Genomic DNA, 23944 nt, shown 5'->3' with positions numbered 1-23944 from the left:
AAGTTGCTATTGAGTTGCAAGTGGAGGCAGCGATGTGTGTGTGTGTGTGTGTGTGTGTGTGTGTGTAATTGTATGGGGAAAAAAATCATGTATGTTGTTGTGAGGTGTTTTTGAAACAGTTAAAACCGCTTGACTCATTTATCAGTGACTTCCTCCTACTCACGGCCAGCTGGTCACATGACTGATCATATGTCTTATCAGAGAAGAAAGAACCAATCAGAGATATAGATCAACCCTACATCTGCCATACTCTACTTTTCTTTAAAAAAAAATCCTTACAGTTTATCCAGTGGTTTGCTTTTCTGCAAGAACATATGGAGTTATTGTTCTTTAAAAAGGTCCATTTATTTGAATAAAATGTTGAAATCTCTGTGAATAATTAAATAAATACATTTATAAAGTATGATTTCATAAATAATGACGAAATAACAGGAAACTGGAAGGAACGTCAGAGAACCATGAGAACATTTAGACTGACACTGACAAGAGCAGAGAGAGAAGATGTTCACACAGATGTTCACACAGATGTTCACACAGATGTTCACACAGTGGAGATGTTCAGTGACTGTGAATAAAATCAGTGCCAGGTTTATTCTGCTTCTCTGTTTGCAGCTGATAAAACACTAAAAGGGAAAAATCGCAGACATGTAACTGCTTTTTTAAGTCAGAAGACATGATAAACAGTTTTCATTGTGAAGTCTGCGAGTATCAGTGTCACTTGTTTCCTCCTCGGGTCAGAAAAGAGTCGAACTGCTCCTTTAAGCTCTGAACTCGCCCCCCCCCTCCATCTAACTCCTCCTCCCTCCTCTTTGTGCCTCAGCAAACAAATGGATCAACCTGTTGTTGCCTGGTCAGGGATCGGTTCAGCAGGCGGCGGCCCCCCGGAGAGGAGTCGTCTGAACTGATCCGGGGTCTGTGAAGATCCCCGGCCCCCCCCCTCAGCGCGCTCCGGCAGTCTTGTCCTTGCAGTCCGCCTCAGCAGCACCGGAGCAGCCCGTCTGTTTCCCACGCCTCCGCCACAAGCCTCCACAAACCTCCAGATTCAGCAAAGACGGAGAAATGCGGAAACGGCCGCTTTAAAGCAGCTTGTTGGGGATTATGCACGTTTCAAACTGGACCGACGATGTAGGGACTGAACCGAAAAGTGGCCTCGACTTTTTCCGCCGGAGAAACTGCACTGAAGAGGACGTAAACTTTTCAGTCGGGGCGGACGGACACGGCGCTCGGTTCTCACGATGCCACCGGCACCGAGCGGGTTGTGAGTGATTTATTATCGTTTTCCACGCGTTCGGAGCTTTTCTTGTCAGTGCACTACATTTCATGGACCCTTGTCTTGGTGAAGCCGAGCTGAAGGAGGATTTCCACACCTCAGGAATTTCGACGCCAGAAGCTGAAGCGTCCGTGAACGCAGCAGGCAGCTAGCTAGCCCGTTAGCTCGTCGCGGTTTGTTTTTAGACGTTAAAAGACGAGAACACGGCTCAACTACACCCTAACACTTGTTGTGATGCCTTCCGCACACGGCCAGCGTTAGCTCCGGGGTTCCTGAGAAGTTTCCCAGTGTTGTGGGCTGTTTTTTTCTACAAACTGTAAGTTAGGTCTGACAACTCAACCTGTAACGTTAGCTGTTGCAGCTAACGTCCGAACATGCCGCAGCTAAACGGCGGAGACGGGGACGACCTGGGAGCCAGCGACGAGCTGATCGCCTTCAAAGACGAAGGGGAGCAGGAGGAGAAGAGGAATGTGTCCGCGGAGAGGGACCTGGACGACGTCAAGTCCTCCCTGGTCAACGAGTCCGAGACCAACAGCAGCTCGGACTCGGAGGTGAGTTTGGTGACCGGGGCCAGAAATCAACTTTTCTCCTGTGTGTGTGTGTGTGTGTGTGTGTGTGTCTGCTCCACAATGCTCGTCTGGCTTTGTTTACATTTGTGTGTCTGTGTGTGGTTTACGTGCAGGCAGACAGACGCCCCAAGCCCAATCCAGATTTGGAGAGCAGGGCCAGGCACAGTCAGCTGTTTGAAGAAGGTATGCACCCTCACTGGTTTATCTCCCGCCACCTTTTCCCCGGAAAGCTCCATATTTTACACTCTCCCTGTTTTATCTGAAGTGTTGATCTCCATCAGAAGATATATTTGTGGTTGTAAGAACCAAAAACCATCTCAGTGTAGTTTCACATCTCCTCTCTCAGGCTTCTCTCTGGAGCTCTGGTAACAACAGGTCAGTCAGCCAATCAGAGGAGAGGCTCAGGCTCAGGGCCTCTCCTCTGATTGGCTGACTGACCTGCTGTTACTAGTTTTCTAAGTGACCTTATAAAAATATAGCAAAATATTCAGGTAAACACTCAGAGACACCAAATCCTGCAAGGTTGGATGATGGGTCCAGGTGGGCGGGGCTTGGGCGTGACTGAGGGCGGGGACTGCTTTGTTGTGACATCACAAAGTTCCAGAAGTCCTGACGGCTGGTTTTAAGGCTCAGTGTCTGAATACAGGCTGTGTGCATTTCTCTGTGGACTGAGGCTTTGATACTTTCACAGTATTGATATAGAACCTGGAGAGATTCCAGGACATCTCATCAGGTTCAGAGGCACACGTCCTGCAGTCAGTCAGGAAAGACTGAGGCTGGTTTCTACAACAGGACAATGATCCAAACAGACCAAAAAATCCACAATGAAACTAGCTGGAGCTTCTGGAACCGCCCCCCCCAGCCCCGCCCCCCGCCGGTCGGGACCTGAACATCACTGGGTGGATGTTAAACCTGCTCTGTGAACAGGTCAGACTGAAATACCTGAAGCAATCTGCAGGAAGACGCTGAAAATTCATTGGTCAGGAACAGACAGACTGAGCTGCTACACAAAGGGTCTGCAAGCTGTCATATCTCCAGTTTTAAAAAACTGTAGCTGTAGATATTTACATCACCAGTAACAATCGTCCTAACGACAAATAAAGCAGGATGCACATCTGTGTCCAGGTCTTTGTTTGGCTCCTTTTCTTGTGTTACAAATTCAGTCTTAACTTTTTATTTTAGTGTCTTTCACCACTTTCTACTCTCGAAAAAACCTGGCAACGAATCTCAGGTCAAAGAACAATTAACATGAAGCAGCGGAGAAAGAGATGTTCTCACGTTTACATTTTTATATGACTCAAGCTTCAAAAACGTTTGGTCCCCCATTCCAGTCAGAGCTGCAACTGTTTTAATAATCTTATTTCACACAGTCATAATTCAAGCAAAATGTGACTCACTTTGACATGTCAGAGACTAAAGTGAAGATGAATTGATGGTAAAACATCTGAGCAGCATCTTCTCTGCCTGTAAAAGCCGCCATCTTTAAAACTCTGTGTTCCGAGTTCATAGTTTGAGCTTCAAGCTCAACTTCAGATTGAAAACGCACCTGATGATGTTATCATCTGATCTTTATGTGTAAAATCAGTCAGATTGATCCTTTGATTAAGACTCTGATGTTGGACTCGTCCCTCAGCGCTGCGGCGGCAGCAGGATGGCGCTCTCTTCCAGCCCTCGCCGTATGTTGGATATCCTTTCTTCATGATCCCAGACCTCGGGAACCTCTGTAGTCCCTACCTCACCAACGGAGCCCTCACGCCAAGTGCCCGCACGGTAAGACAGCACACACACACGCACATCAGCAGAGCATCATGGGGGCAATTGATCTGGTTGCACTCAGGTTTATTGGCCTTGTGGTTGCATCTGTCTTGATGATATTCGTTTACTGTTGACTGCACCGCCCGGTGGGGAGTTTAGGTGACTCAAATGGAGCACACTCATCCAGCAGGTGTATATATATATATATATGTTACAGGTGTGTTTGTCAGAAATGCTGCATTCTTGTCAGCTAATAAAGAGGCAGGAGATAGAACTGAAGCATCAAACTGACGAGGAGATGGACAGAAGCTCATCAGCAGCTGTTCCAGCAGTTAGTCTGAGGATTTGCTGCTTTTCTCTGTCTGTCTGCCCTGAACTGAATATCTAACTAACTAATATCTAACATAATATTTAACTACTGGTTGAACAATTTGGAGGCGTCACCTCTGAGTCTGAGAATCAGGGACATTTTCAACCATTTCATGAAGATTCATAGACTTAAAGATTAATCCATGAATGTAGAAAACAATCAGCAGAGTAATCAATTATGAAAATACTCGGTAGTTGCATCAAAAGAACAAAACTAGTTTCTTTCTGCATTGTTGTCTGTGAAGGTCAAGATGAGGCAGCAGAGCAGCGGGGAGTAAAGCCCTGACCCCCTCCTCCAAATTTTGATGGGCATTTTTAACATTTGAAAAAAAAAAAACAAACAAACCCAAATGAGTAATAGTTATTTGCAGGCCTAAAGCATTCTGTGAGAAGGGATTAATTTGGATGACGTCAAACAGACAAACCCTCCACAGGCGTAACTCAAACCCTGACTCACCCAGCAGACGGCAACAGGTTCGAGCTGCTTCACATTGTAAAGATATCATTGTTTTTCACATTGAGACCTGGATACCTCTGACTCATCATTGTCTTGAAAGCTGTCTTTTGTGCACTTGCATTTGGTTTGCTCTGTGTGTGTGTGTGTGTGTGTGTGTGTGTGTGTGTGTGTGTGTGTGTGTGTGTGTGTGTGTGTGTGTGTGTGTGTGTGTGTGTGTGTGTGTGTGTGTGTGTGTGTGGGCTGCCAGCAGCCTGTTATGATAAGGCGGTGTGTGATGGGACAGGGTGAGACAGGCCTGGACACAGTCTGTCTCCTGCAGCAGGAATGAGCTCACATCATGGCCGGTGCTGTGCAGCAGATTAGCTGCTTTAGCTGGAAGTTGCACAGCAGGGTTTGACAGTGTGTTGCCCAATTTCCCAGTCCCCACAGCTTTATGGAGGCCCAGCTTGGATTATAGGGATACTGGGTGATGGTTTAATACACTAACACTCATGGCTGCTCATTGCCTTGTGGCAGAGTGAGGAATTTAAGACTATTTCAAGCTAAATATTAGTGCAATGGGCATTTGAGGATGTATTGCCTGAGGCAGGAGGTTGTGCTCGACAGTCGACAGTTTAAAGAGGTAAAGTTGTTCGCCCCGTGTCCTGGCTCAAGTGTCTCTGAATTTTATTCCTGTCATGCATCATTTGGACTTCATATTGCAAAATTGAATTTATTAAGTTTGTGTTCAACAGCTAAACAACAGCTGAAATACACGAGAGAGATGGATTTAGAGTCTGTCTTTCATAGTTGCTGGTCAAACTTTCTGGCTGTGTGTCGGGGTGTTTGTGACTCTCCATGCTCCCGGCTGGTTGTGTCCATGTTGTTCTGCAACTGGTCCTGAAAATAGATTCACTCATATCTTTTCTCAGTATGACTGTAAAACAAGATTAGATTATATGCAGCGCGATATTAGAAAAAATGCTCAGAGGCTCTCTTATATAAAAAAAACCCCATTTTATATTATTCCTGCTGTGTTTTATTATATTATCATCCATTATCTGTTTATACAGCAGCCTCCACTTATGAGTGTCCACTGCAGGAGCACAGATACAAAAATAAACTTATATCCACTTAGAACTACATAATAGTTTTAGTTCCCATTTGTTAAATGCGTATGTGCTGGCTGTTTTCAGGACAGATCAGACAGAGCAGCACCTCGGCTCAGATTTAGAGGTTTGATCGCCCAGTGACACAGATTTGTGATTTCTTCTCCCTCTCTGGTTTGTTTTGAAAATCTTTCCTCTGCGGATTTAACCCAGACGCACATGTCAACTAAACACACAGCCGAGCCCACTCACACAAACACCTGCATTCCTCAGCTTTGTAACGCCCTCCCCCTGTGTTTGTGGGCCATTGTTGTCATTAGCAGGGTCTGAATGGTCCTAATGCATGGATCCACAGGGGGGTCGTTACATCTCATTATACCTAACAAACTGCCTGTGGCTTCTGCAGACACACACACACACACACACACACACACACACACACACACACACACACACACACACACACACACACACACGCTTCGACTGTGTCTGACTGACTGATTGTTTGTGCTCAGGCTGCATGTTGCCTTGAGACAACACAGTTATTCCTGCTCTCCCTCTGCTGCGCTCCTCCCTCACATTTCTCTTTACACAGTGGAGACCTTGTGTCCTGCTCAGTGAGAGTGTGAGGTGTGTTTATGAGAGAGAGAGGAGGAGGAGATGAGCCTGCCAGTCTGAAGGCAAGTCAAGGTAAACAAGCTATCGTTAGCTGGACGCTACCTGAACCATAATACAGGCTGTTTACTGTACTCATGTACCTCAGGCAGGAAGCAGAGGGCAGCGTGCAGAGACAACCTGTCTGCTAGCTGATCTCCCAACCTCCCAACCTCCCCCACCTGCCTCCCGTCTGCTCCTCACCTTTCTCTCCCCTGTAAAGTGCAGAGCTGCACCATGCACACTGCTGCTCACATCAGTCATGATCAAACGCTCATGTTCCTAATTCTTGTTGTTTGTTCAAGCTGCAGCTTAGAGCAACACGTTCAGACCGAAACACAAGCACGTGGAAAAAACATCTTCACCAGTTTGACAACGCACATGCAGCAAAAAACAATGCAACCAAACTCAGACGACGCAACTGAATGTAGGCAATGCAGCCAGATTCAATTCAAATTTGGCAAGTTGCACAAAAAAAACAAACTATTTTACAAAAGGCTTCCAGGAAACAAAAACCTAACGAACATGTCTGCACAACACATGTCTGTTGCAGTTTGTTGTGGCTCGAGTTACTTACCCCATGACTCATGACTATAGTCTACACTTTAGGCCTGCAGCAGATATCAGCAGTGAGATAGATGAATAGATTTCACCTCCACAGATGGTTTAGCGGCTCATTTGTATTCAAACAAGACTCACGTCGTCAGCAGCGTTAACAAAAGGAGAGAGAGGCAGATTTACTTTGTCCAGTTCTACTTTGAACACTAAGAAAGAAGAGAAGACAAACATGGAGCTGGAAGATGCTGAGTTTTCTGTCACAGCTCAGTCAGAGTCAAACTGTTGTTTGTTTCTTTATGAAATATTTCAATAATATGAAGATGAGTTTGCAACCAGTTCAGCTGATTTATCAGGGGTCGTGACCTTCTAGGTTAGTTTTTTCGGTTCAGAACAGTTTGGGATTGAACTCAGGTGGAACAGGATCCACCACTCAGGTGTAACTGTGCCTTCTACATGAGGAAGAAGTCCTGGTTGGCTCAAAGCTTTGCTGACTTTTTAAATCAGTCATGCATATATATACACACACACACACACACACACACCCACCAGCTTTCATACCAGTGTCACACCTGAGCAGCAGTGAATGGCAGGTGGAGGACTGAGGAGAGATAAGCTAACTGGTGTGTGTGTGTTGATCAGCCCCTCGCTTTATTTTCACTGGTAAAAAGGTTGATGTCGACAAAGCCGACCATCTGTGTTCATGCCTGTGTGTGTGTGTGTGTGTGTGTGTGTGTGTGTGTGTGTGTGTGTGTGTGTGTGTGTGTGTGTGTATGTGGCAGTGCTTGTTTAGGTAAAGTTGGTTCCTTTCAGCAGGCTGGACAATCCCAGAATTCCTCTGTTTACTCGACATTGTCTCCAAAGTCTTAAAATACCAGGAGGATGACCCGTCTGAAACAACAGCCTCCTACACACATGCTCGTATATACATGCAGACACACACACACACACACACACACACACACACACACACACACACACACACACACACACACACATTAACACTCAGGCTCGACATCATAACAAAGCCCCAGCACATGTTGTTTGTAACAGGATATTTATGATAACAGTTATATATATGGTGCTTTTTGTGACTTACAATATGATGTTTCCTGCATTTATTCAACTTTAAACTTCCTCCAGATGTGTTTTCAGCTCTGTAAAAAATCCTCTGCTCTGATTCATATTTAGTTGAACATGTTTTCACATAAAAACTGGTCTGAAGGTCATCTACTCTGACTTCCTGGTTGAGACACCTGGATCAGGCCTTGGCCCCGCCCACCACCTGCTGGCTCCAGGTGTCCAGGTGAAAGAGCAGAGAGGATGAAGATGTTAGAGGAGGAAACATCAGAGACTCAGCCTCATGTTGGAGCCTCAGTCAGACCAAGACTCAGATGAGGAGTCTGTTGAGACCAGAATCAGAGACTAGCAGACGGATCAGAACCGTTAGCGTAGTTAGCATCTTTTATTTGTTTATGTTGTTTGTTAGCTTGTAACTGGCAGTGGCTGACACAGTGTTAGTAGTTGTGCTAATGCTAACTCTGGCTCTCTGTACTGACAAGGTTTCAGGTGTATTTAGCCCCGCCCCCCGTCCCCACAAGTTGACAGGATTGGTTCCTGAGGTTCTATGACATATGAATCCCTGAATCTGTTTTTATGAGACTGTCATTGGTTCAAGGTAGAAACACTCAAGTCATGGTGTCGACTGATTATTTCACTCATCATGTCTCTTTATTATAAAAACATCATGTGGGCCTGAACGAGGTGAAACAGCTGATCTTCATCAGAGGATCTTTAGCTTTAAGGTCTGAAATCCAGCTGCAAAACAACTTGACATTAACGAGACGACTCCTTTAGGTGTTATTTTATGACCGTCTCTGATATGATAGCTCAGTCACACTTTTCAATTATTAAGAGGAAACCGTGGTTTCATGGGAACAAAGAAATAAGAAGGAACTCTTTGCTGGAAGCCAGGAAGAACCATAATTCAATTTATGTGGTTTAAATCGTCCTAATTAACAATAAATTAGATCAATCTGCTCAAAGAATTTCGATTCAGTTGAGTCAGAGCTTCAGCTGATTTCTAATAATGGGCTCTTTTCACATCTGTTACTGTGTAGTGGCCTGATCCAGTCCTGCGTCTTGAATATGAGCTGTGTGTGTGTGTGTGTGTGTGTCTGTGTGTGTGTCTGTGTGTGTGTCTGTGTGTGTGCCTGTGTGTGTGTGCACAGTGTTTCATAAACAGCAGTAAGTCTAATAACTTCTGCCTCTAGTCACACAGTGATTTTATGCTTCCCCCTGTAATAGAGTGATTGTGCAGGAGTGTGTGTGTGTGTGTGTGTGTGTATGTGTGTGTGTGTGTGTGTGTGTGTGAGAGAGACTGTGCACATTGATTTTCCTGGTATTTCCAACAGCTGGATCCAGTTAGCACTCTCAGCCAGAGCTTCCTCGGGCCTCTGAATGGGGGGCGGGATTCGTTGTGGAGTTGCTTTATTTGTATTTCTAGAGAACAGGATTTGTGTGTGTGTGTGTGTGTGTGTGTGTGTGTGTGTGTGTGTGTGTGTGTGTGTGTGTGTGTGTGTGTGTGTGTGTGTGTGTGTGTGTGTGTGTGTGCGTGTGTGTGTGTGTGCGTGTGTGCGAGTGTGTGTGTGCGCGTGCGTGTGCGCGTGCTTATATGTGGACAGTGCCATGCTTGTGTGTACACCCCGGCAGGATCCACAGATGTCCTGGGGTTGTATGCAGCAGTAGGGGGAGGTGTGGCGTGCATGTCTGAAGACAGTGAGATAAGAGTTTCACATTCAACATGGTGGCTGCTTGGTTCCTTGTTGTGCTGACTGAGGATGTTTATTATTTCCCTGTTAAGCAATCAGTGCATTCACAGAGCGTTCAGAAAGTTTTCAGACCTCATGATAAAATCAGAAAAGTTCATTTTTCCATCGTTAATCTGGACTCAGTTTCCGTAATGATGAAGTGGAAACACAGTTTTAGAAACTTTAGCAAATTAATTAAAAAGAAAAAAGTGAAATATCACATTGACAAAAGTATTCAGACACTCTGCTGTGACACTTGAAATTTAGCTCAGGTTCCTCCATTTCTCTGGATCATCTCGTCATGTTCCCGCAGCTTGATCAGAGTCCGCCTGTGGTAAATCAGCTGATGGGACACACACCTCTCACAGCTGACGATGCAGATCAGAGCAGAAACTATGAGGAAGGAGCTCAGAGACAGGACTGTTCTGATATGAAGAAGTCTGGAACAACCAGGACTCCTCTAGAACAACCAGGACTACTCTAGAACTGGACCGGGTCTAACTGAGACACCAGGGAGAACGGTCCCGGTCTCAGAGGAGACCAAGAACCTGATGGTCACTGTGGGGAAGAGATAACCCTGATGACATCACTCTGAGGTCACCAGGGTATTTTCTGAGGCGTTTTTATGTGTGATGGTGACTTTCTCATCCTGTAACAGCTGCTTCACAGTTCACTGCTCATAAGGTCTGCAGGTTGTGGTGAAGTGATTTATTAAGAAGGAGAAGATTATAATAGTCATGGATAAGTGACAATGAAAACACTGCTGCAGGAGGAGGAGGAGAGTCTCTCCTCTTGTTTGGGGTCAGAGGTCACGGTTGTGAGTCTGTTGACGTCACTCACAGTTGAACGAGCACCAAAGGCCTCTTTTCTTTTTCTTCTGTGGGGTCTGTCTGGGTCTGAGAGGAGGGGGTTCCCTGTTTTCACACAGCTCGGTCAGCAGTGGGACCCTGGCCGTGTGGGGGCTGATGGGGTGTACATGTGCGGGGGATGGGGGCAGGGCGAAGGGAAACTCTCTGGACTCTTTTCTTTGTGCGACGGAAGATCCAGAGCTTCCACAGACACGAAGCAAACACTGGATCTGTTTCTGTGGTTTGATTTCTCCATTTGACCCTCAGCTCCAGATCTTTTATTCTTACTCCTGTTGAAGCCGTGTGTGTGTGTGTGTGTGTGTGTGCGCGTGCGCGCGCACGCGCGCACTCTTCTACCAAGGCGTGTCTTTGTGTGACCGCTGAACAGCAGAAAGAATGTAAACATGTGGAGATGAACAGTCCTGAACCGTGTTATCTCACCTGGTATCAGAGATAATAACCACAGCATCCTGCTCACTCGGATGTTTCACAGTTTGCTGCTGACGTAGAGCTGGGTGATGGCGGGGCGGAGGTGTCTGCGTGTGTGTGGGGGGGTTATTGATTTTTCTTTCTTTATCTTTTATACTTGAGCATGAATAATAAAGACCTGCGTCTCCTGCCAGGCTGTCGTCAATATGCATATTCAGATGAATACAGGTCATGACATCGATGAAGTAGGAGACGCTTCAACCAAAAAATCACCAACGTCCACTTTGATAATCAGTTTTATCAAAGGCAGAGCAGAGACTTCCACTAATGCATCTGCTCCTGCTGCTTCTGCAGACAGCAGGTGGAGACAGGCCGAACAGAGTCCAACCTGTAGACACACTTTTATCATCCAGTCTGTTTGTACTGTTGCAGGATTTTTGAGCCTGATCTTTAAAAGATCCTGATCTTCTGAAGACTCTAAGATTAGTAGCTGATACTGATTCATTTGTGACCAGGAAGAGTGGGAAGGTAGCAGTGTAAAGATGAACCCGTTTGACGCTGCACTTTGCCACTTACCGGCCAACACATACAGATACTGATGTTTTTTTGGTTTAGCTCGATGGCACAGACACACACCTTTATGACACATGAGGCTCTGCATTAATTCTGTACAATATCAAAACTTTATTACACCTTTTATTCAGAGAGCACCTGTGAAGTACCTGTACCTGTGTCTTCAGGTCACACAAGCTTTTTTTTTTTTAAGTGTGTGTTTGTAGAGCGGCTGGTTGATCGCCCCTCTCTCTCTCTCCACAGTATCTGCCGTTTCAGTGGCCTCTGCTCGACGTCCCTGGAAGATCAGCAATCAGAGACTCTGCTACTCCTACACACCTGGTAAAACCTACACACACACACACACACACACACACACACACACACACAGCTCCTGTCTCTAAAAATCTAAAACCTGCAGTGAAAAGGTGGACGTTTTTTTTTTTTTTTAGTTTTTTTTTGATAAGATGTCAGGTTGGATTAAAGAGATTGATCCTGATGTGAAACCTCGTCCACACTTTTTGGACACTCCCCCCGACCTGGTCTGTGAATACTGGACAGACGTGTTCACAGGAGCGTGGGGTCATTTCCACCTCGTCCACTGACGGCCACCGTGAAACAGCTGAGGACGAGTCTGCACAGTGAATTTAACACTCCGAATCTCTGAGTCTCTGCAGCCTGAGAAGTGAAACGCCCTCCTCTGTCCTGACTGGGAAGGCGTCAGTTTACAGTTGGAGGAAGTTAGATTGTCTCTGAGTGGATCTGCTGATGAACGCCACATTGACACCTGTGTGACACCTGAGCGACACCTGAGTGTAGACGTGTCTGGACGTGAATGTTGCTGAAACAACATGAGGATCAAATGTCCAAAACATTTACTTGTTATAAAGGTGTAATGTTTGGAGAATTGTGAAACTGTCATCACAGTTCATTTAAATACACTTCCTTTAGTTTTTTCCCCACATTTTACTTATCTAATCGTAGATGTACAGTAGAGTTTTTAATTTAATTTAAGTTTTTACAGACGTGGTGTCTCTGTCAGGGTGGAGGGTTTGTTATCGTTGTTGCCCCCCTGCTGTGATTTGTTCTTCTCATTCTTTCTCTCTGATACTGATTTAAATGTCAACATCATGAACATAATAACTAATTGAAGCCTTTTTGTCCCTCCTGGTTTTCTGTCTCATAGACTGTGACACAGATTAAATTTCTTTCTATTGGTTCAAAAGGTTTTTAAAATCTTGTTGGTGAATCCTGACACCAGGTGGACAGATGACGGCACTGCCGCCGAAGTAACCACCTGTGTGTGTGTGTGTGTGTGTGTGTGTGTGTGTGTGTGTGTGTGTGTGTGTGTGTGTGTGTGTGTGTGTGTGTGTGTGTGTCTGTCTGTGTCCAGTCTAACAGTGTGCCCATGGTGCAGCACCCCCACATGTCCCACCTCCATCCGCTGCTGTCCTACAGCCCGGAGGCCTTCTCCCCTCAGAGGGCCTCACCGGGCTTCTCTCCTGATACAGGTAAACAGACTGGTCTCACCTGTCGTCCAATCAAATCCTCAAAACACCAGTTACACCTGTGAACACAAACACCACCTTGTTTTAGCTGTAGACTGCCAGATACTCCTGAACAATTATGAGTTAACTCAAAACTAAAACAAGTCAGACACACACACACACACAGAGATGAATTTAACTCACACCTGTGTGAACCTCCCCTGTGCTGCTGTCTGTGAAGCAGGAATGTCGAGGACCCCTCATGCCGCCTGCTACCCCGTCTCTCCTGGAGGCATGGCTCAGATCCCACACCCTCTTGGATGGTTGTGAGTCCAACACACACACACACACACTGTAAACACAAAGAAAAACACAACAGTGCTCACCTGTCGGAGAACCAGGTAATGAGACGTGTGTTTGTCCTCCTGTCTGCAGGCAGGGACAGCCCATGTACCCCATCGCAGGGGGGTTCACACCTGCTGCGCTGTCGAGGTGAGTGTGTGTGTTTCTTTTTTAACCACCAGCTACGACGTTCGACGACATGAAGCAAACTGGTTTTTAGCCGTTTAAAAAAATAGATGTTAAATCTTTGACCTGTAGTTCAGGCGTCGCTCATGTGACTCCACTGCCACAGGTCCAGGATCAGCTCCCACAGAGTTTATGTCCTGGGCTCTGGGAATCTGCTTTGGAAATGAGTTGAAATGTTGAAATAAAAGACGTGATTATAGAGGAGAGTCCAACATCATCTTTATTCAACCTTCCTCTGAAATTTCTCACTGAGCTATTTCAGCTTATTTTCATCATTGTTGTTAATATTTTTATGATTTCATTGTTTGTTTGTTCAGCTTGTTTTCCCTGTAAACCTCTTTGTGACTTTGTTCAGAACCGTTCTGTACAAATATTATTTATTTTGACATTTTTCTTCATGTATTTTATAGGTTTGGTGATATAAATATTGTGTGTTTTATTGTGACAGGTTCACGATCTGCAGTATTATATCAAACATTTGGTGTGTGTGTGTGTGTGTGTGTGTGTGTGTGTGTGTGTGTGTGTGTGTGTGTGTGTGTGTGTGTGTGTGTGTGTGTGTTTTCTTGGCAGTCTGGTGTCAAGTGGTTTCTCTCCACGTTTGGTGCCGACCCCCCAGTCGTCCATCCCCCACCCAGCCATCGTCCCCACAGGAGTGAAGCAGGAGCCTGGATGCAGCAGCCAGCCCGGGTAACAACATCCAGACCTCCAGATAGTTTTCCTCTTCAGTGTCAATAAGCTCCTGTGTGTTTGAGCTGTGCCTGCATTGATCTGTGTTCCTGCAGGAAGTCGATGGCCGACGCTCAGCAGGAGAAAGAAGACGAGAAGAAGCCGCACATCAAGAAACCACTGAACGCCTTCATGTTGTACATGAGGGAGGAGAGGCCCAAAGTGGTGGCTCAGTGCAAAGTGAAGGAGAGCGCCACCATCAACCAGATACTGGGACAGAGGGTGAGAGAGAGAGAGAGAGAGAGAGAGTGTGTGTGTGTGTGTGTACTTGTACTTGCTACATAGTAAGGACCAAAAAAAGTATTTTACTAACAGAGTGAGGACATTTTGGGAAAGTGAGGACATTTTGGCCGGTCCTCACTTTTTGAGACACCTTCAAATCACATGTTGAGGGTTAAGACTTGGTTTTAGAGTTATGGTTAGAATTAGGTTTAGGTTAAGGTTAAGGTTAGGGTCAGGGTTAGGGTTAAGCACTCAGTTGTGATGGTTAAGGTTAGGGTAAGGGGCTAGGGAATGCATTATGTCAATGAGTGTCCTCACAAAGATAGAAGTACAAGTATGTGTGTGTGTGTGTGTGTGTGTGAGATCACAGGTTTTCCTGTGATGAAACGTTTGAATGATTTAAAAGCTCATGATTTACATGTTCGTCACATGAGAACAAACTATTATTAACATGTTTCAGTAAATAGTTTTATTCAGGGTTTGATATATGACACAGCATCAGGGCCACTTTTAAGAAAACAAATATCTGAAATATTTTTAGATTTAAGTCGTAATGTTTCAAGAATAAAACGTTCAGAGAAAAAAGTCAGAAAATATAGAAAGTTACTTTGAAAATTTCCAGGAAAAGTTCAAATATAAAAGTTTTACTGTTTAAAAATGAATCAGAAAAAAAGTCATATTTAGTTTTTATATATGTTTATAAAACTGATCTGTGAGTTTTATAAGAATCTGTTAATATGTTTGAATATTGGTGAACTGGCCTCTCAGTGTGTGTGTGGTTTTGTGACTGTGTTGTCGGTGTGTGTAGCTAACTGTGTGTTGTTGTGTTGCTCCACAGTGGCACTCTCTGTCCAAAGAGGAACAGGCCAAATATTATGAGCTGGCTCGTAAAGAGAGACTCCTCCACTCGAAGCTGTACCCGGGCTGGTCGGCCAGAGACAACTATGTGAGTCCTTCCTGCTGACACACAACTGTGATTGTTGCACATTTACATGTACACAATGTGTGTGTGGGAACAGCTGATGAACCACAATGACTGTGTTTGTTTTTGTTCAGGGTAAAAAGAAGAAGAGGAAGAGGGCGAAGAGTGAAACTCAACTTGAAGGTGAGACAGTTTGTGAGACACGTTTCTGCCTCCTCACTACGCTAATGTCAAGCTAACGTCAAGCTAATGTTCACATTAATGTACACAGTCGTATGATCCCAGCTCTGAAGGTGGCAGATGTTAGACGTCGGTGACCAGGGAAGAACTTGAGGGTGTGAGTCGTGGCGGGTGTGTGTTTGTGTGTCAGGGTTCAACTGTAGTTTTTAAACTTGTTCAGGATAAAAACAGGTGTCGAGTTTCTCTTAAAAGATATTTCCCCGGCTGATGTGTACGGCTGAGAGAGACAGAAGAAGAAATTACAGTTTGGTGGATTCATTAATGAAATTCTACCAGTTGGGGTGTTCTCCTGTGTTCTGTTGTTCTAAAGGAAATCACAGAACAACATGAATTTCCATTATGGACTGAGGTCACTTATTATTCCAGTAACAAGCAAATCTTATGGTTGAAATTACTCGCAGACCAAACAGGCTTTATAATTCATCCCACTACAGTAACCTGAACCAGAGGGTGTGATGCTCCACAACCAAATATCTTAAACACACGTCAGTGTCCTAAAGGTTCTTAAGAACAACACTGCTGCAGCTACAGCATCGCCATGGTGACAGTGAACAGTGTGCATGAAGACTGTTGTGCTGCAGGAGAATGGATGAAGGAAGGAGCTGCACATTCACACCAAACACACACAACACACAGGATCTGAATAAATGATTCAGTCTCTTCTTCAGATATTAAATCTGAACATGATGAGAAACACAACACTCACTCACCTGCAGAGGAAAACACCAGCTGAGTAACTCCGACCACCAGAGGGCGCCACAGTTTATCTCATGTCAGTCTGAGACCTGTGCAGGAGACAGGTTCAAAGGTCAGGTTCACGTATGAACACACAGGGTTGTTGTAAGAGATGTGGGACAGTCACTGTGTAACATACACACACCCTCCTCCTGTGTCCTGTCCCTCCACTATCTCTGTCCTCTGACCTGACGTGTGTGTGTGTGTGTGTGTGTTTGTCTGTCCTCAGCTCCTGCAGCAGCAGAGGATTTCTCCCCGCAGCTGAAGAGACCTCGCGTCCCATCTGGACCCGAGGAGACGCCCCACACACACACCCTGCTCACGCAGCCTCACCCACAGACTGCGAACACACACACCCGCCCTCACCTGACACAGCCACACACCATGTCCCACCTGACACACACACACCTGTCCCAGGCCAGCCCCGCCTCCTCCCTGGACTCCCCGGCGACGCCCACCACAGCCCTGGCCTCGCCGGCCGCTCCGGCGCCGACGCACACCGAGCACACACACTCCTACAGCCACAGCGGACACACGTCGCCCTACGCTGAGCAGCTGCAGCCGCTGTCCCTCACCACCAAACCCCACAGGACCCCCCTCCCTCTGAGCCGCAACACCGTCACCCCAGGACCCTCCACGCCGTCCTCCTCCTCTGACACCCCCACCTCCTCACCCCTCACTACCTCCTCCCGGAGTTCACCCCTCCCTCCCCCTCTGCTCTCTCAGCCTTTCCTCGTCCCGCCTCCTACCTCCGCTCACCAATCAGCAGCGAGCTCTCACGGTGCCTTATTGCAGTCGCAGCCGTTCTCACTCCGAAGAACCAATCAGCTGTGAGCAGCTGCCGTTACTGTGGGATCATGAAATCTAATACAAACACAATTAAATTGTATACGACACACTTCAGTGATTTGTACCTCTTTTTTAAAGCTGTAAATAAGCCTTGTTTTTTAAACCTTTTTATAGATGTATCACATTTTATATTAGTATGAAAACTGGTCAATATTTGACTGCATCTCTTCATGAAACGCTGTATTTTTTTGTCACTTTTTCTAATAACTTTTTATGAATGATAACTTGTTGTAATTGAAAGCGAGGTGTGGCACAGGGGTCTGTTTGTTCACAATGCTTTTTCTCACTTGGTAGTAATGAGTGTCCATCTATTTTCTGGTTCCTCCTCTGTGTTAATAAATATTCACTGAGTTCTGACGAGCTGCCTCTGTGCTGAACGTCTTCGTTTGTGTTTGATCCCACCAGAAGAAACATTTTCTGTGACAACACTCAGAGATGATTAAGCTCATATATAACTCAGGAGTCTGAACTAAGCATCAACTTCAGGGGCTGAAACATGAAGCTTCAGCAGTGAAGAAGCTGCAGTTCCTCTAATGACCACCAGAGTCTGGCTCCAGCAGTGAGTCCGTCCCCATAGACTCCCATGTTCAAATGTCCAACTTTACAGCAGAAACAAACATGTTTACAGCCTGGTACACAAACTGTTCTGGTCTCTACAGATCATTTCCTCCTTCATGACAACACTATATATTTTATATAGTTATAATTTATTCCTATATATTTTGGAGGGTGTGTCCTCTGAGTGACGGGTGAGAGACGTCACAGTCGGCCTGCTTGCGAATTAGCAGGAGTACCTAGCTTGTTAGCGTAACTTATTAACTAGATAATTAGCCAACAAAAGAATTGGCCTTGGGTTAGCCTCTGTGCAGGACGCCCAGCTGTGCTAATGATGCTAACAGCGCCGAGGTGTCAGCTCAGCACAAGCCCCACCTCTTTAACCATTTGTGGATTAGCTGGGAGTAAGGGGCGGAGTCAAGATGCCAAGATGGCGGCGGAAACCTGTAGGTGACGTCACACATCCATCTTTATTGTCAGCCTTCGGTCTGAACACAGACATGATGGACATGTATTCACATTCACTCATTATCTCTGATGACTGAATGAATTATTAATCACCACAGATCCCGCCTGAGAATCCTCCTGTTTTTAAGTTTCCTTCAGTATCTCAGGTATCCAGAGACAAACAGGAAGTGAACAGAGTTCCCAGAGTTCCTGCTCTAAAAAACACCTGACCCACTGAATGACTGCATGGTTGCAGGTGGGTAACCTCTGTGGAGCAGGTCAGTTTACAGTTTCCACAGTGAAACTACAAGAAAAAGTTAATAAACCTGAAAATAAGGAAATGAAACACTTCCATGTTTTTATTGTGGCCTTGATTTTTTTTTATGTGCTGTTTGTCTGTGTATTCTCTGCTACTGTTTCATTTATTCAGCTTTTAACATGAATATTCCCCATTTCATCGCTGTGCATGTCACATTCATACCCGATAATGAAGCACAACGGAGCCATGGATCATGTTTTAATTCTAACATTAATATTTTTTTATTGTTACTTACTTGTCATTCTCATCTCATATTGTCATGTTTTTTCAGGATGACACCTGTACAGGGACAGTTACCGGAGGATTTATTTATGTGCACTGTCCCTGTTAAATAAACCAATTAATGAAATTTAAATAGATAAATAAATGAATGCAGAAATAAACTATAATTAATATAGTGAAGGGAGTTCGACTGTTTTTACCACCTGGATGAACAGACTGCAGTTTTTACACAAAGCAAAAGCACTGACTCATCTGAGCAAATATCTGAGGAAACACACGTGAGGACGACTTGTAGTTGCTTCCCAGCACAGGAAGGAAAAATACAAAATTATGTAATGCTGTAACACCAACACGTCATTCACCTGGGTAAGAGGAAACTCCATACACAGTCAGACAGGTGGGAATGAAGGCGTGGTTACAACTTTACAGCTGTGGAAGTAGAGTTATGACCTGGTCTGTGAAGCAGAGACACTCACAGACTTCATCTTCCACAGAGTCAGACACAGACACAAGCAGTGGAGCTATGCCGTGGAGAGGGCTGATGGATCCCAAAGGGGAGAGTAACAGGGCCGTGCTGGTGTCTGTGGCAGAGTTTGACCCGGGCGTGAAGCTGGGGAGGAGGCCTGGAGCCAAGAAGGACGCCAAGAGACTCCACCGCACCCTCAGCAAGCTGGGCTTCAAGGTGGACATCCACAGCGACCTGTGCAGTGATGAAATCTATGAGCTGTTTCTGGAAGGTAACACAACACACACTGCACTGCCTACATACAGCAAAACACAAAATACAGACAATGCAGAGACACAGATAATCCAGGACCGTGCAGAGCAAATATGTCTTGGCTTTATGCATTTTCTGTATCAGCTGCTTCTTGTCCTGAGCTCCACTTCACCAGTAATAATGAATGCATGTCAATTTTCCCCTTCAACCAGGTTTACTGAGTTATCTGGTCAGTTAACCCTTTTCCAACCACTGGGGTCACCAGTGACACCGCGGCGCATGTGTATTTCAAATTACCGTAACTCCTCCTGAATTAGATTTTTGCAATCTCAGAAATGTTCAATCTGCACTTTTCAAGAATTTATAAAAAGAAAATTGAAGAAAATTCAATTCCGTTTTTGTCCTTTTCTTCTCATAACACACAGCTTTAGGTATTGAATTACATAAGAATGGTAAATACTTGACAGATTTTGAAAGTTCTACTTCTCCTGGAAAAAGGGTATAAATTATTTACACATAGGGCATTTTTTGACACAATTATTGACAAAAATAGACAAAAAAGACCAGGTGTTTCAATAAACATGGCTATTATTATGGTGCTAAAAGGGTTAACTGAGTGAAAGATCTGGAGGATGCACTTATATAAAAATCATGTGTTTGCTTTAGTAACGTCGTCCAGATAACTGAGCAAATATGCTTATGGGAGGAACAAGAAAGCAGAGCTGGACACCAGCCCTGGAATACGAATAGTAAAGGAACAGAAACCAAAGCGTCTTAATAATGTAAAGCTCCACACGAGCTTCCAGAACATCTTCAGTGCTCCTTGTCATTAGAGCGTTCTTCCAAAACACATTCCCTCATTTGGTTGCTGATTTGGTGGAGAGTGCTCTCCAACATATCACCATAAAGTCTTCCATACGTGTTTGACCAACTAGGGGCCTAAAATCCCCCAAAGGCCCATTACAACCTCCACAAGACACCCACAACCTAAAGGTCCACTAGAAACCTCCTGAGGGACTTCAGGGACCTCTTAAAGGACCAAAACCTCCAAGACTCCTCAAACCTTCTAAAGGACCTCTTGAATCTTCTCGGTTACCACCCAAACCATCTCAACAACCTAAAGATCATCTAGAACCTTCACATCAACCACTAAATCCTGAGAACCTCCTCAGTGAGATATATGATGTAGTGGCTTTTCCTTTGATTTGTCACCTGTTTCCTGTGTCAGGGGGACCAGAGAAAAGCATTTAGCAAATTATTCCACTACATCACACTGGTGTATTTTTATGGGGTTTTATTTATTTTTTGAATATTTTTATCAGTTTACAGTACAGAGCAGACAGAAAATGAAGCGAGGGAGCGTCTCAGACTTGTTGTTTTTTTGTGTCCTTATCTTTACATAAGACAGGTGATGTAATCACAGTTCTCCTGCAGAACTCCCAGTACTCTACTGGGAGTTCTGCAGGAGAACTCTGATAAATGACAACTAGATCCACATAAAGATCCCTAAACCTACATTCGATCCTCTGAATAATACACTGACAGGTGAACCAAGGTGAATAAATGAGCGATCACATGGTCAGGATATTAATCCGTCACCTGGACCAGTTGTGTAATCACCGTGAACCAGATATCAAACAAACTGAAAGGTCAGGTGGAGTTTTACAGCTGTTTATGACTAATAGATAAAACTGTAACATATGGGAACTGGTCACATGATGAGGTTCTTGATCGGTCGTTGATCTCTGAAAAACAACAGCAGGAGGAGAAAAACATGTTTCCTGTAGCTGCAGGTTTGTGTTAACACCCTCATGAGTAAACACGTCCAGACTGAATGTTCTCTCCCTGTAATGACGAGCGGTGCATGCACGCCTGATGACTGCACCGTGTCTTTACACGCTCCCCTCGTCTCTCTGCGCTGTGACTCATGAACACTGAGAGCAGCGTGTAATTTACTGATGGCATGCTGTGTGTCTGTGCTGCAGAGAGCCGGCGGCCCGTGAAGGATTGTTTTCTGGCCGTCCTGTCGTCTCACGGGGAGGAGGGCTGTGTGTTCGGCGCCGACGGGAAACCCGTCCGACTGTCTCATCTCTTCTCGTTCTTCGACAATGAATGTATGGAGAAAAAGGCCAAACTGTTCCTCGTACAGGTAGGCTGTACTGTCACCATGACAACAACAGTCACAAATGATTCATACGAGAATTATTTTATTGTTAGAGGGGATGGGTAGATGAATATTGTTGTCTGTGTGTGTCTCTGCAGGCCTGTCGGGGAGGCGGTCTGGACGATGGCGTGGAGGTGGATTCAGCTGATGACACCAGCGAGTGCAGCTTCTCCCAGCATCCCTCTGTTCCTGTAGATACAGCTGTGATGTACGCCACAGCACCAGGTAAACACCGGTTCTGCACTTCTAAAAATATTCATCAGCCTCTACAGGTCATACTTCATCTCTCTAACAACCATCAGCCGGAGTGGTGGAAAGTACCTGAGTATTTAGGAACAATTCAGAGGAACTTGTACCAGGAAAATATTGTATTTTTTCACCAATTGTTCACGTGATTCAACATTTCACACAAAACGAATAACTAGAGGAAAGGAAATTAAAAATTAGAGTTTTTGCAGCTCATGTGTTGTCCAACTGATGAAGATGTTTTCTGGCTTGTTTGTGTTTTGTCTGCATGTGTTTTGTAGCCGAGAACAAATGAAGAGCAGACATCTCTGACTCCTGTTCAGTGGGAAACTGATCAACCCACATGAACTCTGTGTTCCTCTTCACTCTGACTTCCTTAAAATGAATCTTTCCCCAAACCACATGAGTGGATTAACAAACATTTGCCTGACGCAATAAGTTTATGTAATCTCTGGTCAGTCCACAGTAAATCGATCAAAGATTCAGATAATCACTTGATCATTAATCATTTATCAGGACAAGGAGGACGATGCTGAATGAAAGCATTTGCACACGGAGGTGAGGTGGTGAGAGATAATCATCTCTGAACCGTCCAGGGGTAGTGAGTGTGTCGAGCTGCAGGGTGTGTTGTAGATAATTCGTTATGTTTGGTGCACAAACACTAAGTCTCAAGTTCAGAGTAAACATGAGAGAACCAGAAAATACAGACTCTGATCTCTGATCATCTCAATCAGTAATTTCCCAAATCTTTCAGCAGTTCCCAGAGGACAAAAATATATCAGCATAAACAAGGCCGTCCAGGGGCCCAGACCCCCGGTGACCCTGCAAACCACAGGTTTACTCCATATCAAATCTGTCGACATAATTTAATTAATCACAAATGTACAACACAGTACAAGATGTATGACGGCTCCTCCACCTGTTATCTAGAGAGTTGTTGTCTGGTTTTAAGTCAACTTTTGTGTTGAATAATTAATAAACCAAAAACCAGCAAGGTCATATCGTTCCATCACAGGAGAGCTGAAAGGCTGCAACCAACAATTATTTCATCATCAATTATTTTCTTTGATAATCAGCTGATTGTTCAGTGAATAAATTGTCAGATGTTGTTCTCTGTTGAACCCTCCTCCCCCCGTCCTCCCCTCAGGTTACGGAGCTTTCATGCACCCACTGGGGTCAGTCTTCCTCCAGACCTTCTGCACTTTATTAGAGAAAGAAGGAAACCGCAACCTGGAGCTGACCCGCCTGATGACCCGCCTGTCCCACAGCGTGGCCTACACCTTCCAGGCCAAAGGTCGTGAACTGGGTGGGAAGAAGGAAATGCCGTGCCTCCTGACACGCCTGACCAGGGAAGTGTTCCCGTTTGCCGAGCCGGGGAAAGACAGCGGGGCCGCAGGGCTCTCGGCCACGTCACTGGTTGGCTCTGAAAACGTCAGGACACGGGCTCCTTCGATCAGTTAGGCGGCAGCACGTGACTGTGTCTGAAAGTACGAACACAGTAATTATCAGCAGGAATGTAAATAATCACAAAACCTCTCTGGCTTTTCCTCAAACTGACTTCCTGCGGAAAATCCATCAAGTCATCAAGGAAACTTTGGCTGAAATATTCTCATTTATTGTACATACCTCTGGGGTAGACTGTTGTGTTTTTAAATGTAGCATTTTATTGAATTACTGATGTATTTATATGTTAATAAACAAAACCTTAACACACAGAATAATGTTCTACTTGGTCTTTTTATTGCAGGGACACACCAAACTCCTGCAGCATAAAGAAACTCACTGCACTTGCACAACAAGTCTTTAACCTGAAGCCCTGCTTTTCTCTGATATCACTATAAACTCAACACCTCTGGGTTTCAGACTGACTGACTGACTGACTGACTGACTCACATTAGAATCTGGGAGAAACCAAAGCTAAAGCAAACGCCAACATGTTATTACACTGTTTGATTAATGTAATCACTAATAATGTGTTATATTTCATAAAGTTGATTAAATCTGAATGTAAAAGGTTTACATCACAGCCAATCAGGTGTTTTCATGTATGTGGCCTAATCAGCCCCGATCTCAGGACTGTGGGTGTGTGGGAACTGTGACTATCTGACTTTAGCTCACTGAGTTTGGTGAAATCACATCATTCCTAGCATAGCTGCACCCAGACGACACCTGCCTGGAGCGCTGGTCAGCCAGGTGTAGACTGAAAAC

At 45.0% G+C, this 23944-nt stretch overlaps 2 protein-coding genes across 4 annotated transcripts; both read left to right on the top strand.

Annotated features, from left to right (window-relative positions):
* Positions 1 to 861: 861 nt before the first annotated feature.
* On the top strand, positions 862 to 17425 carry LOC139611447 (transcription factor 7-like 1-B). Of its 2 annotated transcripts, none has more exons than XM_071466142.1 (12): positions 862 to 1821; positions 1953 to 2022; positions 3473 to 3609; positions 11621 to 11698; positions 12750 to 12867; positions 13088 to 13169; positions 13279 to 13335; positions 13942 to 14058; positions 14154 to 14319; positions 15158 to 15265; positions 15376 to 15424; positions 16446 to 17425. In XM_071466142.1, exons 1-12 carry the CDS (start codon positions 1645 to 1647, stop codon positions 17048 to 17050), a joined length of 1764 nt encoding a protein of 587 aa, XP_071322243.1. In that variant the 5' UTR covers positions 862 to 1644; the 3' UTR covers positions 17051 to 17425. The 2 variants fall into 2 exon arrangements, with proteins under 2 accessions (XP_071322243.1, XP_071322242.1); XM_071466141.1 differs by having other exon boundaries at positions 946 to 1821; positions 13085 to 13169.
* Positions 17426 to 18201: 776 nt separating this feature from the next.
* On the top strand, positions 18202 to 23465 carry LOC139611448 (caspase-7-like). Of its 2 annotated transcripts, XM_071466144.1 has the most exons (5): positions 18202 to 18323; positions 19103 to 19345; positions 21312 to 21475; positions 21589 to 21715; positions 22884 to 23332. In XM_071466144.1, exons 1-5 carry the CDS (start codon positions 18314 to 18316, stop codon positions 23195 to 23197), a joined length of 858 nt encoding a protein of 285 aa, XP_071322245.1. In that variant the 5' UTR covers positions 18202 to 18313; the 3' UTR covers positions 23198 to 23332. The 2 variants fall into 2 exon arrangements, with proteins under 2 accessions (XP_071322245.1, XP_071322244.1); XM_071466143.1 differs by lacking the exon at positions 18202 to 18323 and having other exon boundaries at positions 19040 to 19345; positions 22884 to 23465.
* The last annotated feature ends 479 nt before the right edge of the window (positions 23466 to 23944 follow it).

This window comes from Trachinotus anak, unplaced genomic scaffold (assembly GCF_046630095.1).
Source record: "Trachinotus anak isolate AG129_WGS33_773 ecotype Australia unplaced genomic scaffold, CSIRO_AGI_Tana_v1 ptg000028l, whole genome shotgun sequence".
NCBI classification, from domain to species: domain Eukaryota; kingdom Metazoa; phylum Chordata; class Actinopteri; order Carangiformes; family Carangidae; genus Trachinotus; species Trachinotus anak.
This window is presented reverse-complemented; position numbering and strand designations above follow the sequence as displayed.

Bases quoted from the DNA above. Each gene is read 5' to 3' on its own strand.
- LOC139611448 (XM_071466143.1), top strand. From the start codon at position 19,054: ATGACCTGGTCTGTGAAGCAGAGACACTCACAGACTTCATCTTCCACA. The intron at 19,346-21,311 runs GTAACACAACAC...TCTGTGCTGCAG, and splicing joins CTATGAGCTGTTTCTGGAAG to AGAGCCGGCGGCCCGTGAAG. The intron at 21,716-22,883 runs GTAAACACCGGT...TCCTCCCCTCAG, and splicing joins GATGTACGCCACAGCACCAG to GTTACGGAGCTTTCATGCAC.
- LOC139611447 (XM_071466141.1), top strand. From the start codon at position 1,645: ATGCCGCAGCTAAACGGCGGAGACGGGGACGACCTGGGAGCCAGCGAC. The intron at 2,023-3,472 runs GTATGCACCCTC...CTCGTCCCTCAG, and splicing joins CAGTCAGCTGTTTGAAGAAG to CGCTGCGGCGGCAGCAGGAT. The intron at 12,868-13,084 runs GTAAACAGACTG...CTGTCTGTGAAG, and splicing joins GGGCTTCTCTCCTGATACAG to CAGGAATGTCGAGGACCCCT.